Here is a 25108-nt window from a genome sequence, read left to right on the forward strand (position 1 = left end):
GCCGGGTGTTCCTGCTTTCACTTTGCACCTTCCTGTCAAGCAGAGTCCTTGTTGCAGGACTAAAACAGCTATAAGAGCACAAGATGAAATAATCTGTGTTTGATGAATATCTTAACTAATTTCACTATTTGAGTCTTCCTTCTCTGCTCTACTGGCATATTCTCTGGATTTCTTAGGACAAATTTTAAATGCTAAACACTGGAGGTAATCCATGAGGCATGAATAGAGAAGTTTTGATACAGTTTCTTGGAGCAGACTAGTCTTGAATTCAGTTGAAAGCAATTAAATGTTCACAGTTGTATTAAATCATAATTTGCCTTCATCTGAAGTCAGAATGCCCTTGACTCTGGCAAGCTTTGCAGCATCTGCTTATGGAAGGTTTGTCAGCTGATGAATTGCTTTCCCATGTGAACTTTTAAGGGGGAAAAAAAGGTTTCATTTGATGGGCATCATTGAGACAATTGCAAAGAGCAAAATGTCCATGTTAAACTCCAGGTTATTAGGAGGGTTTTCAGGTGTGGTTGGTGGTCAAGTGCTGCATCAGTTCCTGTGATGTTTCCTTCTAATATTTGCTGAAGTGCTTCTCTGCTGGTAGAGGCAGCACTGACATCACCTTCCAAATGTTTGCCCTGTTTACAGGTGTGTGTAAGGCTCTTGGTTGTATGTGGCTTTTAGCACTTGTTCTGTCCTTGCTGTGCACAAAGGAATAGCCTTGAATGGCGAGTGTTGCTATGTTCTGACTAATTACACTGTTGTAGTCCACTGATTAAGTTGCTCCCCTTTGCCCCTCCCACAGTCTGTCCTTCCCAATTTCCCAACCACCTTTTTCAAATCTGAGAGTGTGTGGATTCCCACTGGTCTCCAGGACAGCATTTTGTGTTGTTCCCCTCTCTAGAGCTGTGTATGGACAAACTTCCTCTCCCAAGGTGTTGCTGAGACTGTAACAGCTCCCCTTCTGTTTGGGAGGATTTTGCCAACTCTCCTCACAGACACTTTGTGCCAGGTACCACATCAGCCCCTTTAGGGCTTCTCTTGTTGGTAGTGTGAACAGATGTGTCATGAAATCTTGATGCTCAAAATGGTCTGGGGAAGAACCAGGAGGGACATCATGTCCATTGTCAAGGGCTGTCTTACTTCCCTCTCTATCAGTCAGATAATCTCACACCTGGATCTCACTCCTCTGCCTTCCTCAGCCCATCAGCTCTGCTTCACTAATGTAACAGAGCTTGAAGGTTTGTGACTTCAGGGATGAAATAGTGTAAAATCTGTCACTTGGTTACAGTGCTGCTTTTAAAAAGGCTGTGTTTGAATGGCCCCTAGGTATATGCATGGAAAATTAGAATAGCTCTTAATAAATGGGATTGAGCATGAATGCCTGTAGTACAACGTTGTGCACAAACATTGCTTAGCATTGCCATTATCTAGCAATAATCCTTATTTGGATCTTGCACAAATTTTGGCAGAACCTTCTATTTATCTAACCTGGAAATTTTTCCTGAGCAGGCTCTCTATAATTTACTCACAGAATTGGCAGTTTTCTTCCCTCTCTCTCGGCACATATTTAATAGCCACGTATTGCATTTCCATGCTAGTAAACCTTCATTATTATACAAAATGTACCAGAATGTTATGAAGAAATACCTTAAATAATTAAACAGAAACTATGAGTGACAAAACAAACGAACAAAGTGCAATTTGAGCTGTGTGATTCTTTCCTTTTTATATTCACTTATTTGCTAATTTGCTGAACTTACTGGACTGCAAATAGGTCTTGCTGTGATTAGAGAGAGTTTGCCAAGTTCCTTTGTAATTGTTTCTTTGCAATTAACTAAATAATAGAATGTTCTGTGTGTGGCTCTCTGGGGAAAGGAGCGGGCAGGTGCTTTTGCAATAGGATTTCCACATCTTCCACCCATTTCCCTGGAACTCACAGAGTTTAAAAAGGCTGGTAGAACATGAGAGAGAGAGAGAATATTGCCTCAGGACTGGAAATGAGAGAATTAACCTTTTCTTGTGACGTCTTTGAGTTTGCTTAAAGTGTTTTATGCTGGCCCTGATAGTGGCTATTCTTTGTGTAAACCTGGAAGTCCCCGGGAGGATGTCAGAGGGAAGTAACGAAGACCCAAATGTTCCTGCCTGCAGATGCCTCCACCTGGGGAAAATCCTTCAAGCTGGGAGGAGAAGTCAGCTGGGAAGATCCCGGCAACGTGGCTTTGCTGGGAAGAGAGGAGACTGGGGACTGAGCTGTTGTGGAGGGGGCAGCAATAACTGGGGGAGGCTGGAGAGCAGCCCTGGCTTTGTTATTTCCTTTGACTTTGAGCAGAAAATTACAGAGGAAGCCCTGGGAGGAGAGGAAGGGTAATTTTGATGGAGGCACAGTCCAGCTCAGCGGGAAGGAGGCACAGCTTGAGGTAAGGGCAGAGTTTGTGGAGTGGCAGAGTCAGAGGTCTTGCCTAACAGTGCAGAGACACGATTGTCTCACTGACCTCCTCTGACTGTCCATAATTTAGTCCCTGTCTCAAGAGGGTAACTCATCCATCTGCTGGCACTCAGAGTTCAAATTTGTCTTTTTTGGGGTTTTTAAAATCTATTTTGGCTAAAACCTTTTGTAGCACATATTGGATCTGACAGTTGGGAAGACTCCTCACTCCACACAGTATATTAAAAGCTGAATTATTTAATTTCAGAGTGAATAACAAAAGCCAGGGATATGGGATTGCTGTTTCAAAAAGTGCTCTTGTTGCCAACATCACATCAGCAGTAGGGATGTCTGCAGTAGAGAGAAGCTTGTGAAGAGTGAAAAATGCTACATTTCTAGGAGTGCTTCTGCAGACTGCCTGATGGCCCCACGAGGATGGAGAACAGCACTGGCTGCCTTATTTTGGAGTTTTTAAGAAGTCTGGTTTATCTTCATTTTCTTTAATTTGGAGTATTTCACGTTTGCCCATTTTGTCCAGTGATTCTTTAGCAAAGCCACTGTCAGAGCAAGTTAGTGAATGCTAATGCAGCTCTTTGGGTTACTTTTCAGCAGGATTACCAGTGAACAAGCTGACATCTGCAGTTTGCTTTGGTTGACTGTAGAACAGCTTTCCATGCTGTTCATGGAACCAAGGGTGATTTAATGTTAGATTTTGTTCCTGGGATGCCACAGCAGTGTCTTGTTTTGTTCATTTTGCTTTGGCAAAACAGAGTGAACCTATTTGTGTGGGAAGGGAAAAAGGCTGCTATAATCTAAACATGAGAGCCTTGATAACTCTCTTGTTGTCATATAATTAAGAATCACCTGAATTGAATCAGATGAGAGATGCTAGACATCCCAGGATTGCAAACATTGCTTCTGGAGGTGGTTCAACAGGCTGAAGTGCCTTGCCATGGAAAATATGGCTGGTGTTGGATCCTGTGGTTTGTCTTTCATTCCTAGTTTGCTGAATCCATTTCACTCTTCTTTTTCCCATATCATTATAAATAATTGTGGTGGAGAAATGAAAACTGTTGATGCCTCTGTTTCTCCGTAATCCCAAATCCTCATTCTACGATAATTTAATCCAGTTGTCTCCGCAGCAAAAGGCTGAAGGAGAGGCATGAACACCAGTACTGCTGAGCTGCTCCCTTTCCCATTTACCCCTGTCCCCGTTATGGTGTCTCAAAGTGGGGCTGACAATGCTGGTGTCACACCCCCCTGTAACAGCATCTAGCTTTTCCCCTCAGTTGTTCCAAACCATTTTGTTCGGTTTGATTTACATCAACTCCATCGAAGAGGATCTCTGTGTGGAGCGTTTGCTGCATCTGCTTCTATTCCGTGTCCATCCTTTGCTGACGAAGGTACTGGGACTCGCAGCCCGGTGGGGGTTTTGTGTCATTCCAGAGTAACATCTGCAGGACAGATTCCAGCCCTGAGCGTTTTAGCACCGAATTGCATAAACTCTGTGTCATAAGTGGCTTACGCAGAGATCTCCTGCCCCCAGCGAGGTCTCTCCGCTCCTTGTCTTTGGGATTTTAGAGCTGGAGGTGATATATGTTGGATCACTGGCCTTTAAAATAATTCCTCCTTCATCCTTGCTGGCACTGTGGGGAAAAAAAACAAAACAAACAGGGAAGAAAACGAAATTGGCTGATGTTGAGCTTTCCTCCTGCAGAAAATGAACCCTTTTCTTGGAGAAAGCCTGGGGGGAGTTGAGGTCTTGTATCTTGTACCCTTGTATATCTTGTACTTGCGCACACCCTGCGTGGTGTGAACCCTCTGACGTGTGCCTTAATGCTATTTGTGAGTGATAAGATTTCCTTTTAGCTATGCTGATAATACTCGTATGAAAATCCCGTCCCAGTCAAAAGCTATTAAAGTTGATGTTATATTTCAGAGCATCAGCAGAAATAGGTTTATTTGGTCTCCTAAGGTGTTAAATAGCCCATTTTAGCATTTCTGTTCTCCTTATTTATAAAGCGCATCAGCGCTTATTTATCGGGACAACATAAAGTATGAAATCCTGGCTGTGTTTGGGAAAAGTAATAAAATCATACTTGCAAAAGAGGTGTCTCCATAATATCTACTGACCTATTGCCATTTAGGAGAAAAAAACCAGTTGGTATTACCCTTTTTTTTTTTTTTTTTGGATACACAGCACTCCCATTTTTTTAAAGTTTTCATGGGCCATAATGGTTTCTAGTTCTAAACAGTGAGGGTTTCTTGAGCCTGTAAGACTTGTGAGACATTTACCTGATGTCTGTTAGAGGACGGGATAGTCCTTTTTCCTTTTCCAACTCCAAATTGTGTTGAGTGATATTTAAAACACAGTGCTTTGAGCAATCAGCAGTGGGTGAGATGTGCTGCTGTAGGACTGGGATGGAGAGAGCAAAGGTCCACAAGATGCTCTGAATAGACTGGCCAAGTTTAGAAACTCCTGCGTTAATGCTGGACCACACTACATACCTACAACAAGAATGATATTATTTGATCTATTCCTTTTAAAAAAACCAGCAAATATTTGTATACATTTCAGTTGTAACAGGACCAGCACGATCTTTGTAATGAAGTGAATAAATTTGGGATTGCTGCTGCTTAGCATTATCTTTTCTATTCCACTATGCTATCCTAGTGTTATCCAGAGTATTTACGTACTCACTTGGTTCTCAGAAGTCCCAGAGAGGATATGCTCATATTTTTTACCTTTAAGACTAAAAATAGTTTGGTTATGTTCTGTTTAGAAAGAAATGAAAAGCTTTTTCCATTGGGTTGGAGTAGAATCCCTGGGAAAGTGGTGTCTGAGTGGCTCTGTGGGGAGCCCAGTACACGCTCCTACGTTGTGCACAGCTCCCAGGTGTTGTGCTGTCATTGCTGAAACATTCAGGTGTTTGATGCAAGGCTCTGATTTATGATGTCATCAACACAAGCTGACAGCTCCAGGTCTGCTGGAGTTGATGAAGCAATGCACTGGCTGTGGGTCAGGGTTTGGGTGAGGCCAAACCTTTGCCCACAGAGAGAAGGGTGGAAGGTGAACCAGAGTCAGTGCCAGGCATGGGATCATAGAAGCATTAAGTTGGAAAAGTTAAGATCACTGAGTCCAACTGTCAACCCAGCAGCACCACCATGTTCACCACGAAACCACATCTTCAGGTGCCATATCCACACATCTTTTGAGACACCCTGAGAGATTCTGAAACTCAGGTCAAATTATTATTTTGTTATTTTTCAAACACCTCTTGAACTCTGTCAGGCTCAGTGCTGTGACCATTGCTCAAGTCCCCCCTTCCAAAAATCCAGAGGCAGCAGATTTCCTCTTCCTGAACTCACAATTCCTGGAGACAGAGCTTTATCCAGCACTCCCTGGCTGGGTGCACACGTGTCAACATGCATTGCAGCAGAGGGAGCACAGATGGACATTTAGGAGACACTCATCTCTCACTGTGTCAGCACGAGGGGGAAAAAAATAACAAAATAATCACTTGAACAGAGTATTTCTGGAGGTAATTAAGAAGAGATCATTATTTCTAGAGGTGTTTAAGAAAGAGACTGGCTGTGGCATTGGTGCCGTGGTCTAGCAGACAAGGCGGTGCCGGCTCACAGGTTGGATGATCCCGGAGGTCTTTTCCAACCTGGTTGGTTCTGCGACCCGAAGGGTCGCACGAACCCCGTGGCGGCAGCGGGACATTCATCGGGGTATCCGCGGGGTATCCGCGGGTGTCTCAGCGTGCGCGGCGGGGGCAGCGCTCCCATTGCGGGGCCGGGCCGGGCCGGGCCGGGGCGGGGCGGTGGCGGCGGCGGCGCCAATGGGAGCGGGCGGGCGGCGCCGGGCGCGGGCGGCGGAGCCTCTCGGGCGAACAAAGAGGGAGCGGGAGAGCGCGGGGGCCGCGGGGGCGGTCGGGCCATGCGGGGCCGGCGGTGAGGCGGCAGGCGCTCCATGGCCCGCGGGTCGGCGTGAGGCGCGGCGCGGGCCATGGCGGGCGTGAGCTACTCGCCGCCCTGGTGGGTGAGCCTCCTGCACCGCCTGCCGCACCTCAGCCTGCGCTGGGAGCTCACCGCCGCCGACTTCCGACCGCACGACGCCGAGTACCAGCAGGTGGGCGCTGGGCAGAGGGCGCGGGAGGGGGCTCGGACCGCCTGGGAGTGAGGAGGAGGAGGAAGGGGGGATGCCCGGCCCCCGCTAGGGCTCCCCGGGTGGGTGCCTTGTCCCCCTGTTCCGGGAGGTTTTGGCAGGCAGGGGCTGCCCCCTCCATCCCCCAGCCCAGGGTCGGGCAGGGGTCTCGCTGGTTGTCGCTGCCGGCGAGGTGAGCAGGAGCCCCGAGCTGCGCTCCCCCGCCTCCCACCAGGCTGCTGGAAGCCCCAAGTTCTTCCTGGGAGAAGGTGAAATTATAAAAGGGTTAAGGTCGGAATGGACCTCCAGGGTCATCGTGCCCCAACCTTTGACCGAACGCCACGGCGCTCACTAAGCCGTATCGCGGAGCGGCCCCGGCGGCGGGGCTGGAGCTGCCCTGGTGGGTGCCCTGGCCGGGTCCCAGCGCTGCCCAGGCGAAAGCATCGCCCCGGCCTGGTGTCCCTGGCTGGACCACAACCCCCCCATCGCCGGCGATAACCCCGTGCAGGCTGCGCTGACCATCCTCATTGATGCCACCAGCCCTGCAGAGAGGCCAGCAGTGCCTTCCCAAAACCGACTGCCTGCCTGCTGGAAAACAGATGACTTAATGCACGAGAGCGGCGTTAGCATCAAGTGCACGGGAGGATGCTCACACAATACTTGTGTGCCGCTTTTTTTTTTTTTTTTTTTTTTTAAATGCTGCTTAGCCCGTATCCTGTGCTTGGTTGGCTAGGCATGTAATTAAAATGATTGTGGAGTGAATCTGTGCGCTCCAACATCTGTGATCTCTGCTGTCATCTTGGAACAGAGCTGCAGTGGCTCTGCTGCCTCGTTTTGCCACGGTCTCTGGTTTTGAAAACACCATTTTGCTTTTCTGAACATACTTGCAGTGTCCTATATATGCAGCCTGCTGTCATGCACACAGGCAGGAAGGCTGAGGCATCTAAACAGTCCTCATTTTATCCTGGAAATAGAAGGTATTAGAAATACTTCAGAAATCAGTATGTTTTGGCTTTTTGTTTTAAACAGATGAACGAATCTGTGGGCTGATGCTAGAGCAAAATGCGAGAGATGTATTTAAAGAGCAATGGATGGATACAAAGAAACATCTTGAAACCTGTAAATCAAAGGGACTTCTGACATAACTTTGTATTTGGGGCTTCAATTTGTTAATTTTAGTTCCCTTGGCTTAGCAGAGTTCAAGATGGCCACATGCAGATGTAATGCTGCACAGCAGCTGAGCTGTATTTCCATGACCTCAGAGGGTAACTGCCTTTAAAACAAGGTATATGAGAAGCTGGAGATCAGAAGTTAAGAGTCCATGGAAAGATGTTCCTGGGAGTGTGTTATCTTGAAAAAAGCAGTAGTTGACCTTTGAATAGATGGCAGATGTACCAATTTTCACTTAAATTGCTGAAAAGCATTCCTAGCAACAATCTGGGGTTATGTTTGTTTGTCAGATAATTTTTCTACAGTAATCATGTTCCCACTTCAAGCCTTCTGCTGTTCTCCTCCTGTGTAGCTGCCTCCCCTCCCTTGATGATATTAAGGACTTCTCGCACAGCAGTCGATGGCCTTTTAAGTCTTAACATCAGCCCGCGAGAAAACGTCTCATCAAATCCAAACTCGAATGTCTGGATTACTGAGGCGTCTGCCGTCAAGAGAAATGATTTGGGCAGCAGCAGCTTTGCTGGTTTTGGTGCTGGTGAGGGGGAGCAGGCAGGCTCCAGCAATGCAGCCTTTGCTATTGGTGTCGTGGTTATATAACGAAGCTGCTGTGGCTCTGCAAGTTGACTCTGGAGTTCGTAGCCACACGGATTAATTCTAATGCAGTGAAACGGGGAAACTTAATCCTGGGCTGGGAACTGAAATGCTGAATGCTCTCTCATGCTTTAAATTGTTCTGAAGGCCTTTTGGTTTTGAGTTCTAGCTTTTTTTCCCTCTTAAGCTTTGTTATGAATGTGCATCTCTTGCTCTGTTTGCAGCCTGTGCTGGCATTGTCTCCCCTTATCTTTAGGAACTCGTTGTATTTAGCAGGTGGGATTGTATACATCCTCAAAATAAGGAAGTCCATTTTTAATCTTAAATTATACTTATTTTTCTTTACTTTGTAGGTCTCATTGGCACAAATTGTGTGTATTTTTGTTTATATTCCATTAGTGATTGGTACTCTGATTCTTAAGTATGAACTGTTAAACTGCACACTGCATTTGAGTTCTCCAGAGGTTGAGGAGAGGTCAGTTGCGAGTTTATGGGGATGATTAAGGGTAGGGTATCCCTAGCTGTAGTAAGGAAAGAGCACCTTTACTAAACTGCCATCATAAATAGACACACAGCTGGGCTCAGTGTCCCTTCCCATTCTGATTTGTTATGAGGAAGGAAGCAATGTATCCTTTCTGATTCTTTACTGCTTTTCTAGAAAAGGTTTCCCAACCCATGGCCAAGGGAAAGTATTGCTTTCCTTATAAAACTGTTTTCTTTTGTAACCTCTAAGTAAATATTTACCTGTTCCTTGTACTCACGTTTTGATGACAGGCTTTGAATTTGTGCATCAACTGAACATCTCACTTCAGCCAGAAGTGAAATGCAGTGCCTGTTGTCATGTCACTTGTTGCAGTGCCACGTGCTCCTGCAGGTGAGGAGGCTGCTGATTTAACAGGCTTTCCACCTCTGCCTGGTGAGGATTAGTGTGATGCACAAGCCGCTGTTCCACTGAAGCAGCAGATGAGCTGTTGTCCCCTGAAACCTCTCTGAAGCACAGGTAGATAAGCACCCACTGCCAGTCTTTGAAGTCCAGCCCTTTGTCACGTCTTCTGGGACCCTGGATGATGGGAATATCTAGCAGGATGCAGATCTGGTGGCTACTTGTGCCGTTCTGTCCCGTGTAGTCCCCTTGGTCGGGGCAGGAGAGACACCCCCTGTGCACCAGCCTCTCTCAAGGCAGCTGTGTCCATTGTGTACCAACCTGCCAGGGCTTCCTCCTTTTGTCTGAGAGCATGAGAAATACTTATGGTGGTGTTGCTGCCAAGGGCTGACATCAGTGCAGCTGCAGGTTTTGGCTGCGTACACCTGAGTTGGGCTCTGAAACACTTTCTCTTGGTATTACTTACTCTTATCTTCTCCCACAGCATATCTTGTTGCATTAGGCTAGAACAGTGTGTGCGAGTGTGGAGGAGCAGAACAGATCCTTCCCCTCCAGACTAGATTGTTTAAAAATGTATGTGTGCACTGATGTCCTTCAGATGCTCCACTTCCCCCAACGACAAGCTGTGGACAGCAGTACAACCAGTTGTTTGTTTGTTTGTTTGTTTTTCTGGGGGAATTGAGGTGAACCTCAATGTAGATTGAACTGGGGTTGTAATCCCTCTTCTCCAAGGGGGTTTGGCACGCTGGTGAGTCCTATCAGAGCTGCCTTCCTGTGCTGCTTGCAGAACTTGCTCCATAGCCCTCCCTATAGAGGATCTTATCAGACCAGTTCTTTTCCTAATCCTCCCATGAATCATTGGGGTTGAAAATATCTTGATATGAACAGCTTTGTTCTGGCTGTATTCTCATCTGAGTCATACTGCAGTGCTCTGCAAAGCCTTTTCATTGTGTAGTGAGTCACAAATTCTGGAGTGAAGGGAATGTAAAAATGGAGCAGAACTCCTGTTCCTTCTGACAGCATCATGCTAATACCAGTTCTGGTGTCCTTGCCCTTTGCTGCTGAACAAATGATCATCTTACCACTACTGTCCACTTACTTCCAATTCAGTTGACTGGCCCAGTAAGATGGCCCTGAGACTGCTGATGTCACTGCTTTAATCTGTTTAGTAATGTAAGTATTTGTGACTGACTTAGTTGAATTCACTTTCTTTCTCAGGGTAGAGTTGGTTAAGAGCCTTGAGGTTGTGTGGAAGGTCACGTGCTGGAAAGAAGCAGAAAAGCTGAATAGCTTTGGTAATACAGCACAACAACAGGTAATGGGATATCTGCTTGAGTCAGGGTGTCTGTGGCACTGACAGAAAAGGAGCCCACAATACTTTAGCTCTTGAGTCTCTGTGTGCTGAGAAGTGTACTGTGAACAGTGAAGGAGAAAAGGGGCTGTAGGAGCTAAGCCAGGGAGCACCTTGACTTGAATTTCAGCTTCGTGCTCATTGCTGGAAACTGGCAGTGTTGACACGACTCTGTGTAAACGCATGGGCTGTGTGTGAATCAGGCTTGGATACAGCAAAGTTCCCCAGCATCTCTGAAACTCACTCCTTGCACCACTTCGTGCTTTCTCAGTAAGAGTCAGAACTGCAGATGCACAGTTAGTAGGTGTAATGGCAACAGTGTGTGCTTTGGAAAATGACTGGATGATTGATTCACACCAATTAAGATGCAGAATCGTGCTGAAGGAAGCATCAACAAGAGCAGGGATATGCTCTAGTCCTTGGTTTTGAGATGGTCTCTTCAGTGTTGTCACCCAGGAGTTCCCTGTCATACATCTGTCAGTGCTTTTGTCCCGTAATGTTCTTTTTCTCCTACCAAACTTGTGCTGAGGAGGGACCCAGCAGGGAAAGGTGCTGTGTAAGCCCAGAGAGGCTTCCCTTCTTCTGGCTGGCCAACTCTAAGCCAAGGCATGTGTGTTTGAACCCGTAGCCAAAGGTTCAGCAAGGAATTAATTCTGTCAGGTACTCTCTGGCTCTGTGAGGCTGTTTCCCTGCACATAACAGCTAATGTCATCTTTGGAAGTATTTCTTGGCTGGAGAAACATGATGGAGCCTAAACTGCCAAAGAACTTGGATTATAGAGATTGTTTTAGAACTTCCTCTACTGTACTGGCATCTTATTTCAATTTTGAAACCAAGAGTCTTTCGGTAAATTGGAAACATGTGTATTAGTCAAGTTGGATGACGTGTTTTTGTCTAGTTGGCTCAAAGTCAGAGGGTAATGTGCCTTTCTTAAAGGGGTTGGACTGAAGGTTTCTTTCTTTCAAGAATAGATGGACCATTTCCAAGGTCTGATCAGCTCTCCTGCTGTAGCACTACTTTGCTCGTATTTCCAGAAAGGTTAAGTGACCCCTGTTAGTAGAATCCAATGTTTTCTAATGAATTTGAAGTGACTTTTATTTTTCTAAGAACTGATGGTAAATCCCCTCTTCTCTTTACTCATCAGTCTCTGCTGCGTGAGAAACCATCAGCAAATTGGTGCTGTGGTCTGACTGCTCTGTTCTGTGTTTTATCTGGAAGAGCCTTTCCTAAGGAACTGCAGCACGATGAATAACCAAAAATGTAGAATCAAGACAACTTCTGATGGCTGGTTTTTACCAAAGGTAGACGTACAACGTTTTCTGTTGACTGTACATCCAGTCATGCAGCAGCATATGGTGTACAGACAGGGGAAAAAAAAAATCAACCTTTGCCAGCTTTCTGTCTGCAGCCTTACTTTGTTTTGCTGACCCATGCTGTGCTGCTACGTTTTCAGATGGTCTCCTGAGAACTGACAGTTTCTGGAAACCCTGACTGTAGATTACCTTACTATAGGCAAAAAAAAGTAACTGCTCTAAATGTATGGTTTGAGCAGAGCACATACAGAGGGGTGAGAGGTGTCTTGGAAAAAGGTGAAACGCGTTGTGGGGGTTGGAGGGAAGGAGGTGCAAGTGAGTATGCAAAGGGGTAAACCATGCTTGCTTCATCTGGGCAGCATCCTAAAAGTATTAATCCTGCATGGAGAAGATGCTGTTGCCCAGCCTGGTGAGCTTCCCAGTCTTAAGAGACCTTTCTGCAGCATGCTCTGAAGGTACCATGGAAGGTATCATGCTGCTCTTAGCTGGAAGAGTAGAACCAGAATTTAAAACATTTGTCTGGTTGTGGTGGCCAGCCACTGGCACCTTGGTGCTTCTGCACTGACACAACATTTGTCTTTTACATGGGTGTAACACCATATGTCTCCTGGTCTGCAAAACCTGATCACTAGCATTCTGGAGAAAGGGTAGTCAAAATCAGTTCAGTCTTGCCATCTTTTTTCCTTTTTTTCCTCTTCCCCTCAATCCTTAATGCCTTTTTGAGCAGAGGAACATCTGCACTCTTCAGGTTAACAAAGCGCTTTTGTTTAAATGTTGATCCAATAAAACAAGCACTGCTTAAAGCAGATGTGGATGTGGATTTTTAGTGCTCCTTGTTTTTCATTATTAGGGAAAGTGAGATGAGAAATTCTCACCCAGAAGAGCATATCCCATTAGGCATGACTCTGGAGATTAAGGGTAGGAAGTCAGGTGCTTTCTCTGACTTAATCCCAAAGCTTTGAATGTGGATTAAGGAGCTGTGCTGCAAGTCTTCTTGATATCTTACTTTTATTTTGGGATTAGATTTATTTTTGAACCTGTAAACAAAAATCTGTCCATTGATAATCAGATGAAAGTTACATCAGATTTCTTGACATACGTGACTTCAGAACAGACAGTTGGAGGGACAAGTGCCTTCCAATCCCTTGAATTTCTCTCTTTTTCCTGTTTGTTCTTTTTTTTTTCCTCCTTGTTCTTCTAGGACAAGGCCAATTTTATACCCCTTCCCCCTACCAGCACACTTGCTGATGGAAGGGTTGAAGTCCAGAGTCAATGGTTGGTGCTGTTTGTGTTGATGTGACAGAGCTCGCCTGGTCACCTTGCTGTGACTCCTCTCAGGGGACAGTCCTGTACCTGTTTTAAGGATTGGTGTGCTGAATGCTAAGCAGTGATGGCCAAGGCTTCTCCTGAAGTCAGTCTTGTATGTTCTTTGATGTCAGCTGAATACGCTTGGGCAACTGAAAGCAAGCAATGAGTAAGATAGTGCTCACTCCTAATTTTCTTGGAGTGGAGGGGAGTCAGCATCTCGTCTGCATTAACCTCTCGGTGACTGTCAATTCTCTTCTTGTTTAAGTTGTATCTTTCAGTAGTAAACTTTTTACCAGTTATGGTGAGACTTCCCATTCCCCTTGAGTGGGTAGGAGAAGTTGGCTTGTTTTCAGCTGAATGTGATTCCCATAGCTGGGGGAAGGGACGTGATGTCTGGGAATTCATTTGCTTTAAGGTTCCAACGACACTTGAGTAACTTTGGAATACATCAGTATTATCTTCTGTACTGAACCTTAATTCTCCCTTCCAAGACCTGAATAAGACTCAGAATGCTCAGGGATGTATTGATATATCCTGGAGAGTTATTTGTAATAATAATAAAATCAAAACCCAGTAACCTTGCTCCTCTCTTTGCAAGGCTGTTTGTACTTTCTGGGTATGTCATCCATTCGAGTTCTTTGTTTCAGCTGATGACAATGATTAACAAGACAGGTGAGCTAAAATCAAGGAGGATCAAGTTCATGCAGAACTTTTAGTCCTGGGGATGCACTCATATGACAGTCTGAAAAAAAAAGACAAAAAAGTCCTCACTGTTGGAAATCCTCCTTTTTCCTCCACTTCAATGGGTGACCGAGACTGTTGGTTGTGTTTCAGTGGTGAAAAACTAGGAATTGGTTACATTTATCCTCAAACCAGGAATTACTTCTGTTTCATGGTGACAGGGTCTGCAGGTATCTTGTGCGGCAGAACCATGTTGATCCTATTTCTTTTTTTTTTCCATATTAGATAAACTAGGAAAGAGCAAACCACAGAGCATTTTCATGTTGCAAAAGGCTTTCATTTCAGACCTTTTTTTATTTTTATTTTTTTTTTTTTTAGATTTCTGGGTAATGAGCCACTTAGAGTTTCTGAGTTTAATCTTGTAATTGTGAGCTTTAGGGTTTGGTAAGCTGCAAATGTGCACGTTTTTTTGCAAAGTAGTCATTTGTGTGCTAAGGCTGCAAGGCTATTCTCTTGCAAGAAAAGAAAAGTAGGTTAGCGTGCAATCCATGGACACAGCAGTTGGTGTAACTCGGTCACGACACTTGTGCCGTTCCCTTCTCTGAGCACTTGGGTCTGAGGGCAACATTTACAATCGTTTGTGCTTTCACATGGTTATCAGGTTGCTTGCTTCAGCAGATGTAATGCGTGCCAGACCTCTTTTGAGTCGTTATTTTAACAAATGAGAGTTTTTTGGTCAACAGTAAGAGCAGCGCTGAGAGCAGCCAGGGAAAGAGCTGACAGGCCCCTTCACCCTCACTTAAACTGGAGCTGCATCCTCAGATTTTGATTTCCTCTGTCAGTACTAAATGCTTTTTCTGGCTGATATGGCTCAGAATGGTGCCACACGTGCATATGCATGAAAGCCCTTTGTGGTGTGAAATTAGGGATGAAAGATATTGCTAATCAGTCCTAACAATGCGGGACTTATTCCTGGCCAAGGGGAAAGGGGAATGTGGGGAATGGATGTTTCACAAATGTATAACACATTCAGACGAGTTTTTATGCCAGTGTTGGTGCCTGTGCACGGACACCCTTTTCAGGCTGTAAAATGCTGCTGTTCATGCTGAGAATTTAAACAAGCCGCCTATTCAACACCGAAATCCAAAATAACGCCAAAATCCAAATGGAGGCACTTCAGTTGCATAATAGTGTCTGTTACAAGGAGGCCTTGGTGCAGTAGATGATGTAATGCTCCTTCAGATAAGGCCCAGGCTGGGGTCGGGGAGAGAGGGAAAGGGATGTCGGTGATGGAACCATTAAGGGTATTGCTAATGGTATCAAAGCTCTCCATAGGGTGTTAATTAGCAAGACTGAATAATCCCGAAGTTGATTGTGTTACAACTGTACATGTGGAAAAAATGACCCATTGCTTGGTGCTACCTGTTCTCTCAGATTATCATCGCTTTTTCCCTGGGGTGAACTTGCTTGCGGTTATCAGTGTGCTCAAGTTCCTGTAGCTGATAAACTGGCTATTTTGATACCTGCTGTAGTAGCTAAGAATTCTTCAGTCTGCCAAAGAGATGCTTTCTGTTGCGTGCTGAAATTGTAGTGCTTCACATCTGGGCTGTGCCTGCAGCCTTGCTATTTAAGTGCTGGTCGTAAGGGAGGTTGTTACTGTTCCCAGGCCTCTGGCAGTTGGTTATTTCACTTCCTCCCTAAACTTACCTTTAGCATATACTTATTGTCTTTTGTTTAGGAGTAGTCGTGTCCTCACTGCAAGTGCCTCTAGTCTGTTTTTTGGACTGGCATGGTCAGAGGGGTGACACAGGATTGCTGCCCTACCTCCAGCCCTCCCATCCCTTCTGTCCCTTGTCTTACAGTATTCACTCCAGGAAATGCTGAGAAAGTCGAGAGTAATGGAATTCATGAAATTCAAGCTGTGCTTCAATGAAAACGTGTTTTCAATTTCTGCCTCCTTGGGAGCCTGAGACTGAACTGTAATTGTTGGCGCTGGGTGGGGGCTGGGGCCGGGATGAATGGAAGCGGCGGAGTCAGCGCTCTGCAGAGCCTCTCGCCCAACATCTCGGCATTCAAAGGCTGCTGTGTGCTTTGTGGCAGCTTCAGGAAGCATTTTTGTATTCAGCTGTCCAAAAGGCCCAGGCGTTTTCCTGCTGGGTTTGATCTGGCTGTCGGGGCCTGAATGACAGTGACATGTTGGAGAGGAACGTGATGGGGGGAAGCATCAGCTGGAGGTGGTTTATCCCCCCGCCACACTCTGCTCTTGATCCTGCTCCCGCTGTCCTTTGAGTGTCCTGCTGCCGATTAAGGGTGAGAATTATAATGGGGACTCAAAAGCCTTTGGTAAAACTCATTAATTCATTCCTCCTTTAATTAGACATCCAGCCATGGGCTTATAATTATCAGAGCCCAGGAACGTTTGCAGCTGTAACAAGCTGTGCTGCATCAATTGCAGGATCCATGGGTTTTTGGCAAATACAGATCTGATGAGCTCTTCCTTGGTCTGGATTTTGGTGAGGAACATGTGAGGGCATAGAAATGAAGGAAGCAGCCGAGAGTGTGTAGTTACTGACCTCTGGCTGAATCTTATGGCTGACCTCAGCTGAATCTTGCCTTTTGGTGTTGAACTAAGAGGAAAGGGTGGAGTTCTCCTGCTTATAAGTATTTTTTTTTTCCTTGGGAGATGTAATAATGTAACTTTCAAGGAGAGAAAAGAGGAAGGGGAATCTAAAAAGTTACTCAAACATGTTGTCTTAAACCTTTAGCACCTGAGGGAATCACACTTTTGGAGTAAGTGTGAGAGGAGCAGTTGCAGGCATTGCAGACAGTGCCCATTTTGCTGTTGGGAAGTTAGAGAGTAGCTGAGTGTTCTACAATGAAAAGTACCAGGTACTTTTTTTTGAGTCGTCTAGGGGGGAAAAAAGTTTAATAGTGAACTTCTATAATTTGGTAATCTCTTCTTGTTTCCAAAATGGGAAGGTAATTTTCAGAACTAATTTTTGTGGCTGACCCCCAGCAACAGATCACTGGGGTCTTCTGTGAGAGCTTTGTGCTACTTCTGGTATCTTTGAAATACTCATGAGTTTTTTTCTTTTGCAGAAGGAGAACTAGAGGGAAGGCTGAAAGGACTTCAGGGGAGGACTTATTTTTACTTTATTGCAACTCTACTTGTAGTTCTGATCACTGTGAGTGCCGTAGTAGACCCTGACAACATGATATCCATTTAGCATTGGACTGACAGGCTGTCAAGTGCAAGCAAACCAGAAAGGCACAGACCTAGGAAAAGGCTGGGGATGGAGATATCTGGCTGTCACTGAGCTTAGACAAATATGATTTAAAAGATAGGTTTGCTTCTTTTTTTTCCTTAGGATTTTGACTTGAGTAAGGGTAGAATGAACACTTTGGACTCGAGCAAATGGGAGCTATTGCACAAGAGTAGATTAGAGGTACTGATAGGCAATGGCAAGTGTTAATGTTCATGTTCCTTAAAGAGGGAAACTGTTTCAGTTGGAGTAGGTGGCAGGAAAAAATGGATCAGCTGTGTTTTGGGTCTTTTTCTGTCTGGATTTAGTGGAAAGCATAGATAGCACATCCAGTGAGGACAGAATGATTTGCTTGACACTTCTGTAGCTATAACTTTGGATGAGAGTGCTATTTTAATACCACTGAACAACACTTCTTGTGTGCCTTTTAGTATTTCAAAATGTGACCGTTGTCTCCTGTTTGTCCTTCCTGTCCCCTCCCCACACAGTGTGAGTTGTTGGCTTATGAGACTGAGTAGTGCCTGGAGCTTGGGCAGGACAGGGCTTCATCCCTGGCCTCTGAGGTCAAAAGTGCTGGATCACTGGCCTTTCCTTACATATGTATATATCCAAAATTCTTACAGGTTAGACAACAGATATTGGATCAACCTGAGTAGACGAGTTAGTGAGAGCAACAAATTTCCGAGGCTAAAATAGCCTTTCATTCTCATGAAGACAACTGGGTAAATGTCCTGGTGAAGTTCTTGGCTGGTCTCGGAGACCATGACCTAGGAAAGTTGAATGCTCTAACATTCTAGATCACTGCAGAAGTTGTTTTTTTGGGGCTTTTTCAGCTTGACCTGTTGCAAATTAAAAACCTCTTCAAACACAAGCTTTTCAGCATTTTCAATGCTTTAATATCAAATGTTAAACTAAAGGTGATGAATATAAAAATACATCAAGTGCCGTTGAAAGAATTCTCCATGTGGACAAAGGGTGCTCTGGGATGTGCTTCCAAGGCCTCTGCATTAGCAGGCAGCTCTTGGAGGAGCTGTGTGAGTGATAGTAGATGCTGGGAGGGTTCTGCTGAGGTGTAAATAACAAGGTTGGACAGTTAACGCTGGCTCTGCTGTTTTTATTAGTGCAGCTTAGCTCTCGCCTTGGGTGATGTGGAGGTTATGGGAGAAGGAGGAAGGGACAAGCTGTGAACTTGCCTCCTCTCCCAGCAGAGGATGATGAGAAGGTATGAGGATCTCGTTACCCTAATCCCCCCTTGGCATGTTAATTCTTCTTGTCTGTGCACTCCCCATATCTTAAGTCTGAAATTCTTACTGAGGCTTGCTGGGTCACGTGTGTCTCACTGCAGTGCCCTTTGCACCTTTTTTGTGTGGATTTTGTTGCAGCTATTAAAGTTCAGTTGGCTGCTATAGTATCTCATTGCTCTTAATTTTGTTCTCAAGAAAATGTTGCTTTGAGAGACTGGTGCTTGTCTTATTGCTGTCCTAAATACATTTACTAGCTATTTACTAGCTATTGCATCTTCTACCTGGGATTGACTCACCTCTTAATGTCCTCTGAAGGTCCAACTTCATTTTGTGGATATATCTGAATCATCTGCTCATGGGACGAGTTGTACCTCTTGTACCACAGCAGTGACATATCCAAGTGGTGAAATGTAGTTCTGCAGGTATAACCTCTGGGCAGGACTTTCATCACTAACTTAATTATTAGGTTTGGTTTACATGTGCTGGCTTCAGTAAGAGTGGTCTCGATTATTTGGTGCAATAAATGAAATATAAGGTTCCTAAGAAAGAAGCAGTCTTAAGGATAGGCTTTGAGTGCTCATCAAGTACATCATCAAGTTCAAACCAGGCATGTCCGTATTTCTCTTCCCTGCCAAAGTGAAATTTGCTGCTTTGTCTGATGTAGTGAATGCTGAGCTTCCTTTCTAACATCTGTGCCTTCAGATGGGATTCACCAGCAATTTAGTTCTTTACTTCCTACTCACAAACACATACATGACAATTTCTTTGATACTGAAGCTAGTCCTACAAGACTTTCATCCCTGTGGATGTGCTCAACTGGCCTTTGACGTGCTGCTGCCTTCTGACAAGTCACCGGTCACGTCTCCTGGGAAAACAGGGATCCTGAGTGTTTTCTGTGGAGCTGCACTCAGACCTTGGTCAGTGCAGTCTTGCCCATGTGCTATGAACATTGGCTAACTGTAAACAGGGCTGAGAGCCTCTGGAAACAAGAGTTGTCCTCAACTTTTTATTCTCCAGGAGGGATATTTTTTTCTGTTAGACCAGGACAGGTGTGAAGCGGAACCGCAGTGCTGTTCTAACACTGCAGTGAGGAAGCATTACATGGATGTTAATTGCAGGCTGAATGTTCTTTTTGTAGTCAAAACATTCACTGTATTGGGGTAAGCATCTTGTTCCTGGTACACCTGTGGTTTGGGCTGTGTGGCTCTTTGTGTTCCACCACAGTGTTTCTGCCTTGCCTGACCTGGATGGCTGTGCTGTAGGCCAGGAGGAGTTCAGAACACATGTGGACACGTACCATCAGTTGGGGGAATGATGCTGGCCACTGCATGTTTTCATCAGTGCTGCATTTGGGGTGCTGGCTTCTTGCACAATCCTGGCTGTAAGGATCTAAAGCCCCTCTGGTGCTCCTGAGTGGGGTCTCAGTAGGTAGGGAAGTGTCTTGTGTGGTTCCCAAGCTGCTTGCAAGGTGCAGGGTCTTCAGGCTATTTACACTGCACTCTTCACTGTCATGTATTTACCATCCAGGCAGCACTCAGATAACCCCCCCATGCCTGTGCCCCTGGCAGATAGGCTTCCAAGTGGGGTTCCTCATTCCAGGCACGTCTGCCGTCCTGCTCTGTAGCTCAAGCGGAGTTAGTCATGCGTCTCACCGAGCGTGTCAGATCTGAGACGATCTGTCTCTCTTGCTTCTGCTCTCTAAATCCTTGCTCTTATAAAAGACAGTAATCAACAAAAGGGCAGTTAGAGTTGTGGAGCTTGGTTATGTGATCTTGTCACTTCTTTCATCCCGATCTTTTGACTAAAGAGATGGTGTTTGGAGCGCTGAAGTATTTTCAGGGTCCTGGGAAAGTGGCTGGGACTGCACTGTTCAGCTGCAGGGCACTGTCTAAAATTAAATAGTAGCAGCTGGTGACAGGAAAATGGAAAAAAAATCTCATTTTTTAGGAGAAAACCAAATGAAAACTTGATGCCATGCTATTCCTTGTGGTCATATTCTGTGTCTGGAAGCTACTGTTAAAGCTCCCAGTCATTACACGTGGGATTGCACTATCATGCCTTTGAATGTATGCAAAAACCTGCTCATGTTCCTTCACTTACATGCTTTCCACATGAGGGTATAATCTAGTGACAATATAATCACTTCCATAGCAACCAGCATGTCATAAACAGGATTATGGTGCCTGGTAAGGATGGAGGGCACAAAGAATTTAGGAAGGAAGTGCCCCCTCATGTAAATACCCTCATTATGGTGGAGCAAAGCAGGGTAAATAGTGATGTATGTGCAGAGGGCAGCATCCTGCTTCACCTGCTGTGTGGCACCCAGGGGCTGTGTCACCAGAGGACAGGGGAGGAGGAAGGGCACACATTCATGCGTGTGGCGTGTCCTTTAAAACCACAAAGCCTTAAGAAGGTGAGTCTGTGTCATTAGCAAGGCAAGATAAGCACTATAGAGTGCCTGTTAACTGATCTCAAGGTGCAAGTGCAGCGGGCTGCCTTGTCTCAGCTAAGGTGATTAAAACTCTGAAGGCACCAGGGACATATCCTTGTCATCTCTCTCCCTGAATTCCTTCTTTCCACTCACCTATCAAGAGCACCCTCACCCTCCAGTCTGGACAGACTAGGATTTGTCTGCTACAAAGTACTGCATTCTTCCCCCACTAGTGCTGTCTGTAGAGTTAAATTAAAATGCTTTCTCAATACACACTCAAGCTTTTGCTTTCTCTTTTTTAGTCAAAACTTGAGATGGCTGTTTTATTTTTAAGGATGGGAAGAACCAGCAAAATCAAAAGCTTCTGTCTTTAGCTCCTTCTGCAGTGAAGACTAAGGGTGTCTCGTGATGTTCTTCTGCAGACCCATAAAGGAAAGAGAACTACTTCACTTGGTATCGTGGTTGGTTTTATGCTGCACAGATTTAAGTGAGAACAGTTACTGAGTGCTTTGTAAGGGTGTTTGAGCAGATGCTCTGCCCTACTTTGTTCTGCAGTTTATGCACCACTTGCCTTCATTCAATAAAAATCAACATGAAAACACGGGAGTTATTGCAGATATGTGCTCTGTGGCTTCAGGGTATCTTATCATGGGGCTGCTCAAAACCTTTTTCTAGTGAATTGCCCCCACTTTTTGCAGTGTTTTGGTGATGTAACAAATGATTCAATTGCTTCAGTAAGTCAAATGTACTGTTTGGCTCTTTCCCAGGAGCTTTAACACCTGCTAAAAGGGTGAAGAATTCTGGGCAACTGCTGCCAGCCCTTAAGTGTTGTGAAAAGTCTCTTGTCAATGTTCCAGCTTTCTGTGTTAGGTTGGGAGTCATGATGATGTTCACCACTAATCTAATGTGCTTGGTCAGACCAGATCTAACTCTGTATTTTTGCCTCAGCCACCTTTCTTGGTGTGGTGGTGTTTTTAGAGAGCTGAGTTTGTGGAAAGGGATCCTGATTGCTAGTAGTGAATTGCTAAGGAGGACATAACTCTCTTCTTTTTAACTTCAGAGAATCTGCAATGGATGTGTTTTTACTGGTGGTCCTGCAGTTAATGAAGTCTGACAGCCCCACCTGATTAGAAAATAAGCTTCAGTAGGAGATTCTCTGAGTCCTACACTGGAGCATGTAGTTTATGCTTCTCTTTGTCCTGATTAGGATGCTCTCTGCAAATAAGTTTACAAATCCTGTCTATAAAGAATAGAAAGAAAAATTCCATGTAGGGAAGGGTGGATCTTAAGTTTGAGATATTTCAAGTGCAAGTTGAATGTCAGGTGTGGCCTGGCCTAGACATATGTATAAAACTACTCAAATGCAAAACTATTCACCTGGCTCCCTTTTGTGGCATCTTTTATGAGAGAGTTCATACACAGCCCGGGGGTCTTCTGCTTTACACACTGATGAATCCCACTTTGGGGTAATGTTTCGAACAGGCAAATTGCTGATCTGCACAGGTAACCAGGTACCTGGTGCTACAGAAAAGCTGTTTTCAAATCAAAGTTAGCCATGAAGGTAACTGTAGGTATTAACACTGCAGGTTGTTATAAAGCCAAGGAATGTGGTGCACTGCTCAAGGTAAGGTGGCTGAAAGTCTGTCCAGCTGCAGCAGTGAACTGAAAGACATTGAAATAAAAGCAAACAAAGCAGGAGGTGGTTGGCAAACAACAAATGAGTAACTAAGCACCAGTTCCTGGCGTAGGTCTGATGAAACTGTGTTTCAGGAACCACAACAGCAAGAAAAGGTGAGATCATGTATTTCTGCATTTGTCATTCTGGAAGCTCTGAGAATGCTGACCTGGCACTAACAGCTGTTTTTAATAGCCTAATTTAATTTTTAAGTTTCTGTAAGTAATCCCTGCAGGACTGCTAAATGCTATTTTTGTTGTTGTTAGTGGAAGTGGCCAACCTTGGTGATGTTGCAAACATACACCACAAGGCACGTGTTGGGTGGCTTGCCAAGCCCAAGGTCTGAGCAACCACAGGGATGGCTGATAGCAGGAATGACCCACTGCTCAGCTGTCAATGGCTGTGGCCTGGATGTTGTATGGGAGGCTGGATTAAATAGTCCTTTCCAAGGGTTTTCAGGCCAGGAATCTGTCCTGACTGCATTGCTTCAAGGGGCTGCACTACTTGAGGATGTAAATGGAGGAGGCACCTGGATGTTGTCCTTTGGATTTCTTCTTCCTTTGCTGGATCTCTCCTTGTACTTCCAGTTTGAATGCTGGGGGCTGTGTTTCTAACCTGAGATGTGAGGTTAAAAACAAAACAGCAGAGTGAAGAGTCTGTGCTCCTGGGTTTTCATTCTGAAAGATGACGCATCTGTCATTCTTCCGCCAGCCAGTAGTTGTGAAGGTACTGGAGAAAGAAAAACAGCCCTGTTTGTGGTTAGAAATTAAAGTCCCTCACACAGCCCCATGAGGACCTGGTGAAGCCTGTTCAGCTGGTGCTGGTGTGACCAGCTTGTTGCATCCTTCTGCGGTGGCTGCTCTTGCTCAGGTGGCAGGTGCCGGTGCCGTGACAGGGTTGTGTTCACAGCAGCTGTTTGGAGTGAAAAAGCCTTTCCCTTGAGATTCACCGGGTGGCTGTGCAACGCCTTGGGCTTGACCTGTTAAGCTCTTCAGCTGTAGTGCTTCTGACTTGTTGTGATTCTTCATGGATAGAAAGGGTTCATCTCAAGCACTGGTTATTAATCTAAAAGATAGCATTGAGAAGACACAGAAATATACTGTGTATACAGTAATTTCAGCATACCTAGCTGGAGGCAAAAGAAAAAGGAGTTGGTGGGAAGCATAGCTCAGGATTGCACTGTGAGGGGGGGAACTGTCAGCCAATTTAGGATGTGAAAGAAAATGTACTTCCTCCTTCTACTTGTTTATAATTTTGTCCTCAGTGAGTAGTGTTGCTGTGTTCTCTGAAGGAAGGCTTTAGTGTGTTTAGGGGCTTCAAGGTCGAAGGCCTAGGACTGCTGACTACTGTCTGTTGGTGGGAGGATGTGATGCTTTCAAAATGCAGAACTGCAGTGGTGATATGAACAGTGTCTTAGTGGGTGGAGAAGTGGGGAAAGTCCCTCTTATCAAGTGTCCCAAACGGCTTAAATTTCCCAGTGAAATACAAGGTGAAAGATCCCGAAGGGTAAGTTTATCACAAGTAGGGAAGTCAATTTGCAGTCAGTGCCTCTTATAAAAGGCAGAGACTTCGCTTTTAGCTTGTGGGGATCACTTTTTTTCCCCTAGACAAAAGTTGGTGTTTAGTGCATGTCAGCAGCAGTGAGTGGGTCGTGCGTGGAATGGTCCTTCAAAGAACGGCATTGCCCGGTGAGGGCTCATCGGGATGATGGCTTCCCTCTCTGCTTATCAGGTGTGACAGTGACAGGGGAGCTGTTGGCTGTGCTAACACTGGTACTCCAGGCTCTGCTCGGGAGCAGCAATCCCAAGTAATGGAATATGCTCAGCGGCTGTGTCCAAGTGACACGTGGTTTGTATTGACAAGGTGTGGGTCTGTAAGGCCCTAAGCAGCAAAAGCTTCAGCAGAGCGTATGGACTTTGCATTTCTGCCTCTAAAACTGATCCCAGCAGTGATCTGCTGAGAGGTAGAAGCTGTGCAATAATTTCTTCCCCAGATGTAGCTGCTATGAAAACAAACGTTGAAGGACGTATTTTTCTCACAGTGGCCCCTCTATCAAGGGCGCGTCACAAGTTGCTGGATTAGCATAACAAGGGTGGCTTGAAGCAGTGCCGATAAGAGCAGAGTGTTTCCTGCTGGAATTATGATTGAGTGACTTATAATTCTGCTGTCTTGCACATTTTTCAATCCCGGACTTAATAGGAAAGCTTTGGCTGCCTGAAGTGTCACCACTTCCTCTTCTGCATCTGCTAATTGCAGCAGGATTTGGGACTGTCCAAGCCAGCACACACAGACTGGGGCTGGTGCTAGGAGAGGTCACTCTTCTGTTGACTGTGGAGCATTGTGAAATGTTTCCTCCCTTGTGCTGTGTTTGTTTGGAAACACTGTTTTTTCTAATAACCCAGTTAAACTGCATGTTCTCAAGTCCTGTGTGGTTTTTGTTGTTGTTTTTTATTTAGATTGGTGGAATAAATACATGTCTATTGCTTGCCGGACAATATTTCATGCAAGATAAAGAAATGGATAGTAGCGTGTTCTAACATCCTGGGCATGATTTAAGGTTAGATTTGGGCTGTGAACAGGGATGTTTGTCTGTGATAAGCCTCAGTGGAGAAATAATGCAAAACTGTGG

The 25108-nt window shown here is 45.2% G+C and overlaps 1 protein-coding gene across 3 annotated transcripts in view; it reads left to right on the forward strand.

The window, feature by feature from the left end:
• The first annotated feature begins 6337 nt into the window (after positions 1-6337).
• Positions 6338-25108, forward strand: part of TTYH3 (tweety family member 3) — a 74698-nt gene continuing 55927 nt past the window's right edge. Inside the window, exon 1 of one of the 3 annotated variants that reach the window (XM_050317117.1) lies at positions 6338-6554. In XM_050317117.1, coding sequence (XP_050173074.1) covers positions 6432-6554 — 123 coding nt within the window. In that variant the 5' untranslated portion in view covers positions 6338-6431. The remainder of the gene's footprint in view (positions 6555-25108) is intronic. The other 2 variants (XM_050317115.1, XM_050317116.1) reach the window with 2 other exon arrangements.

The sequence above is a fragment of the Myiozetetes cayanensis genome, unplaced genomic scaffold (assembly GCF_022539395.1).
Source record: "Myiozetetes cayanensis isolate MyiCay16 unplaced genomic scaffold, myiCay2020 scf20-37, whole genome shotgun sequence".
NCBI lineage: Eukaryota > Metazoa > Chordata > Aves > Passeriformes > Tyrannidae > Myiozetetes > Myiozetetes cayanensis.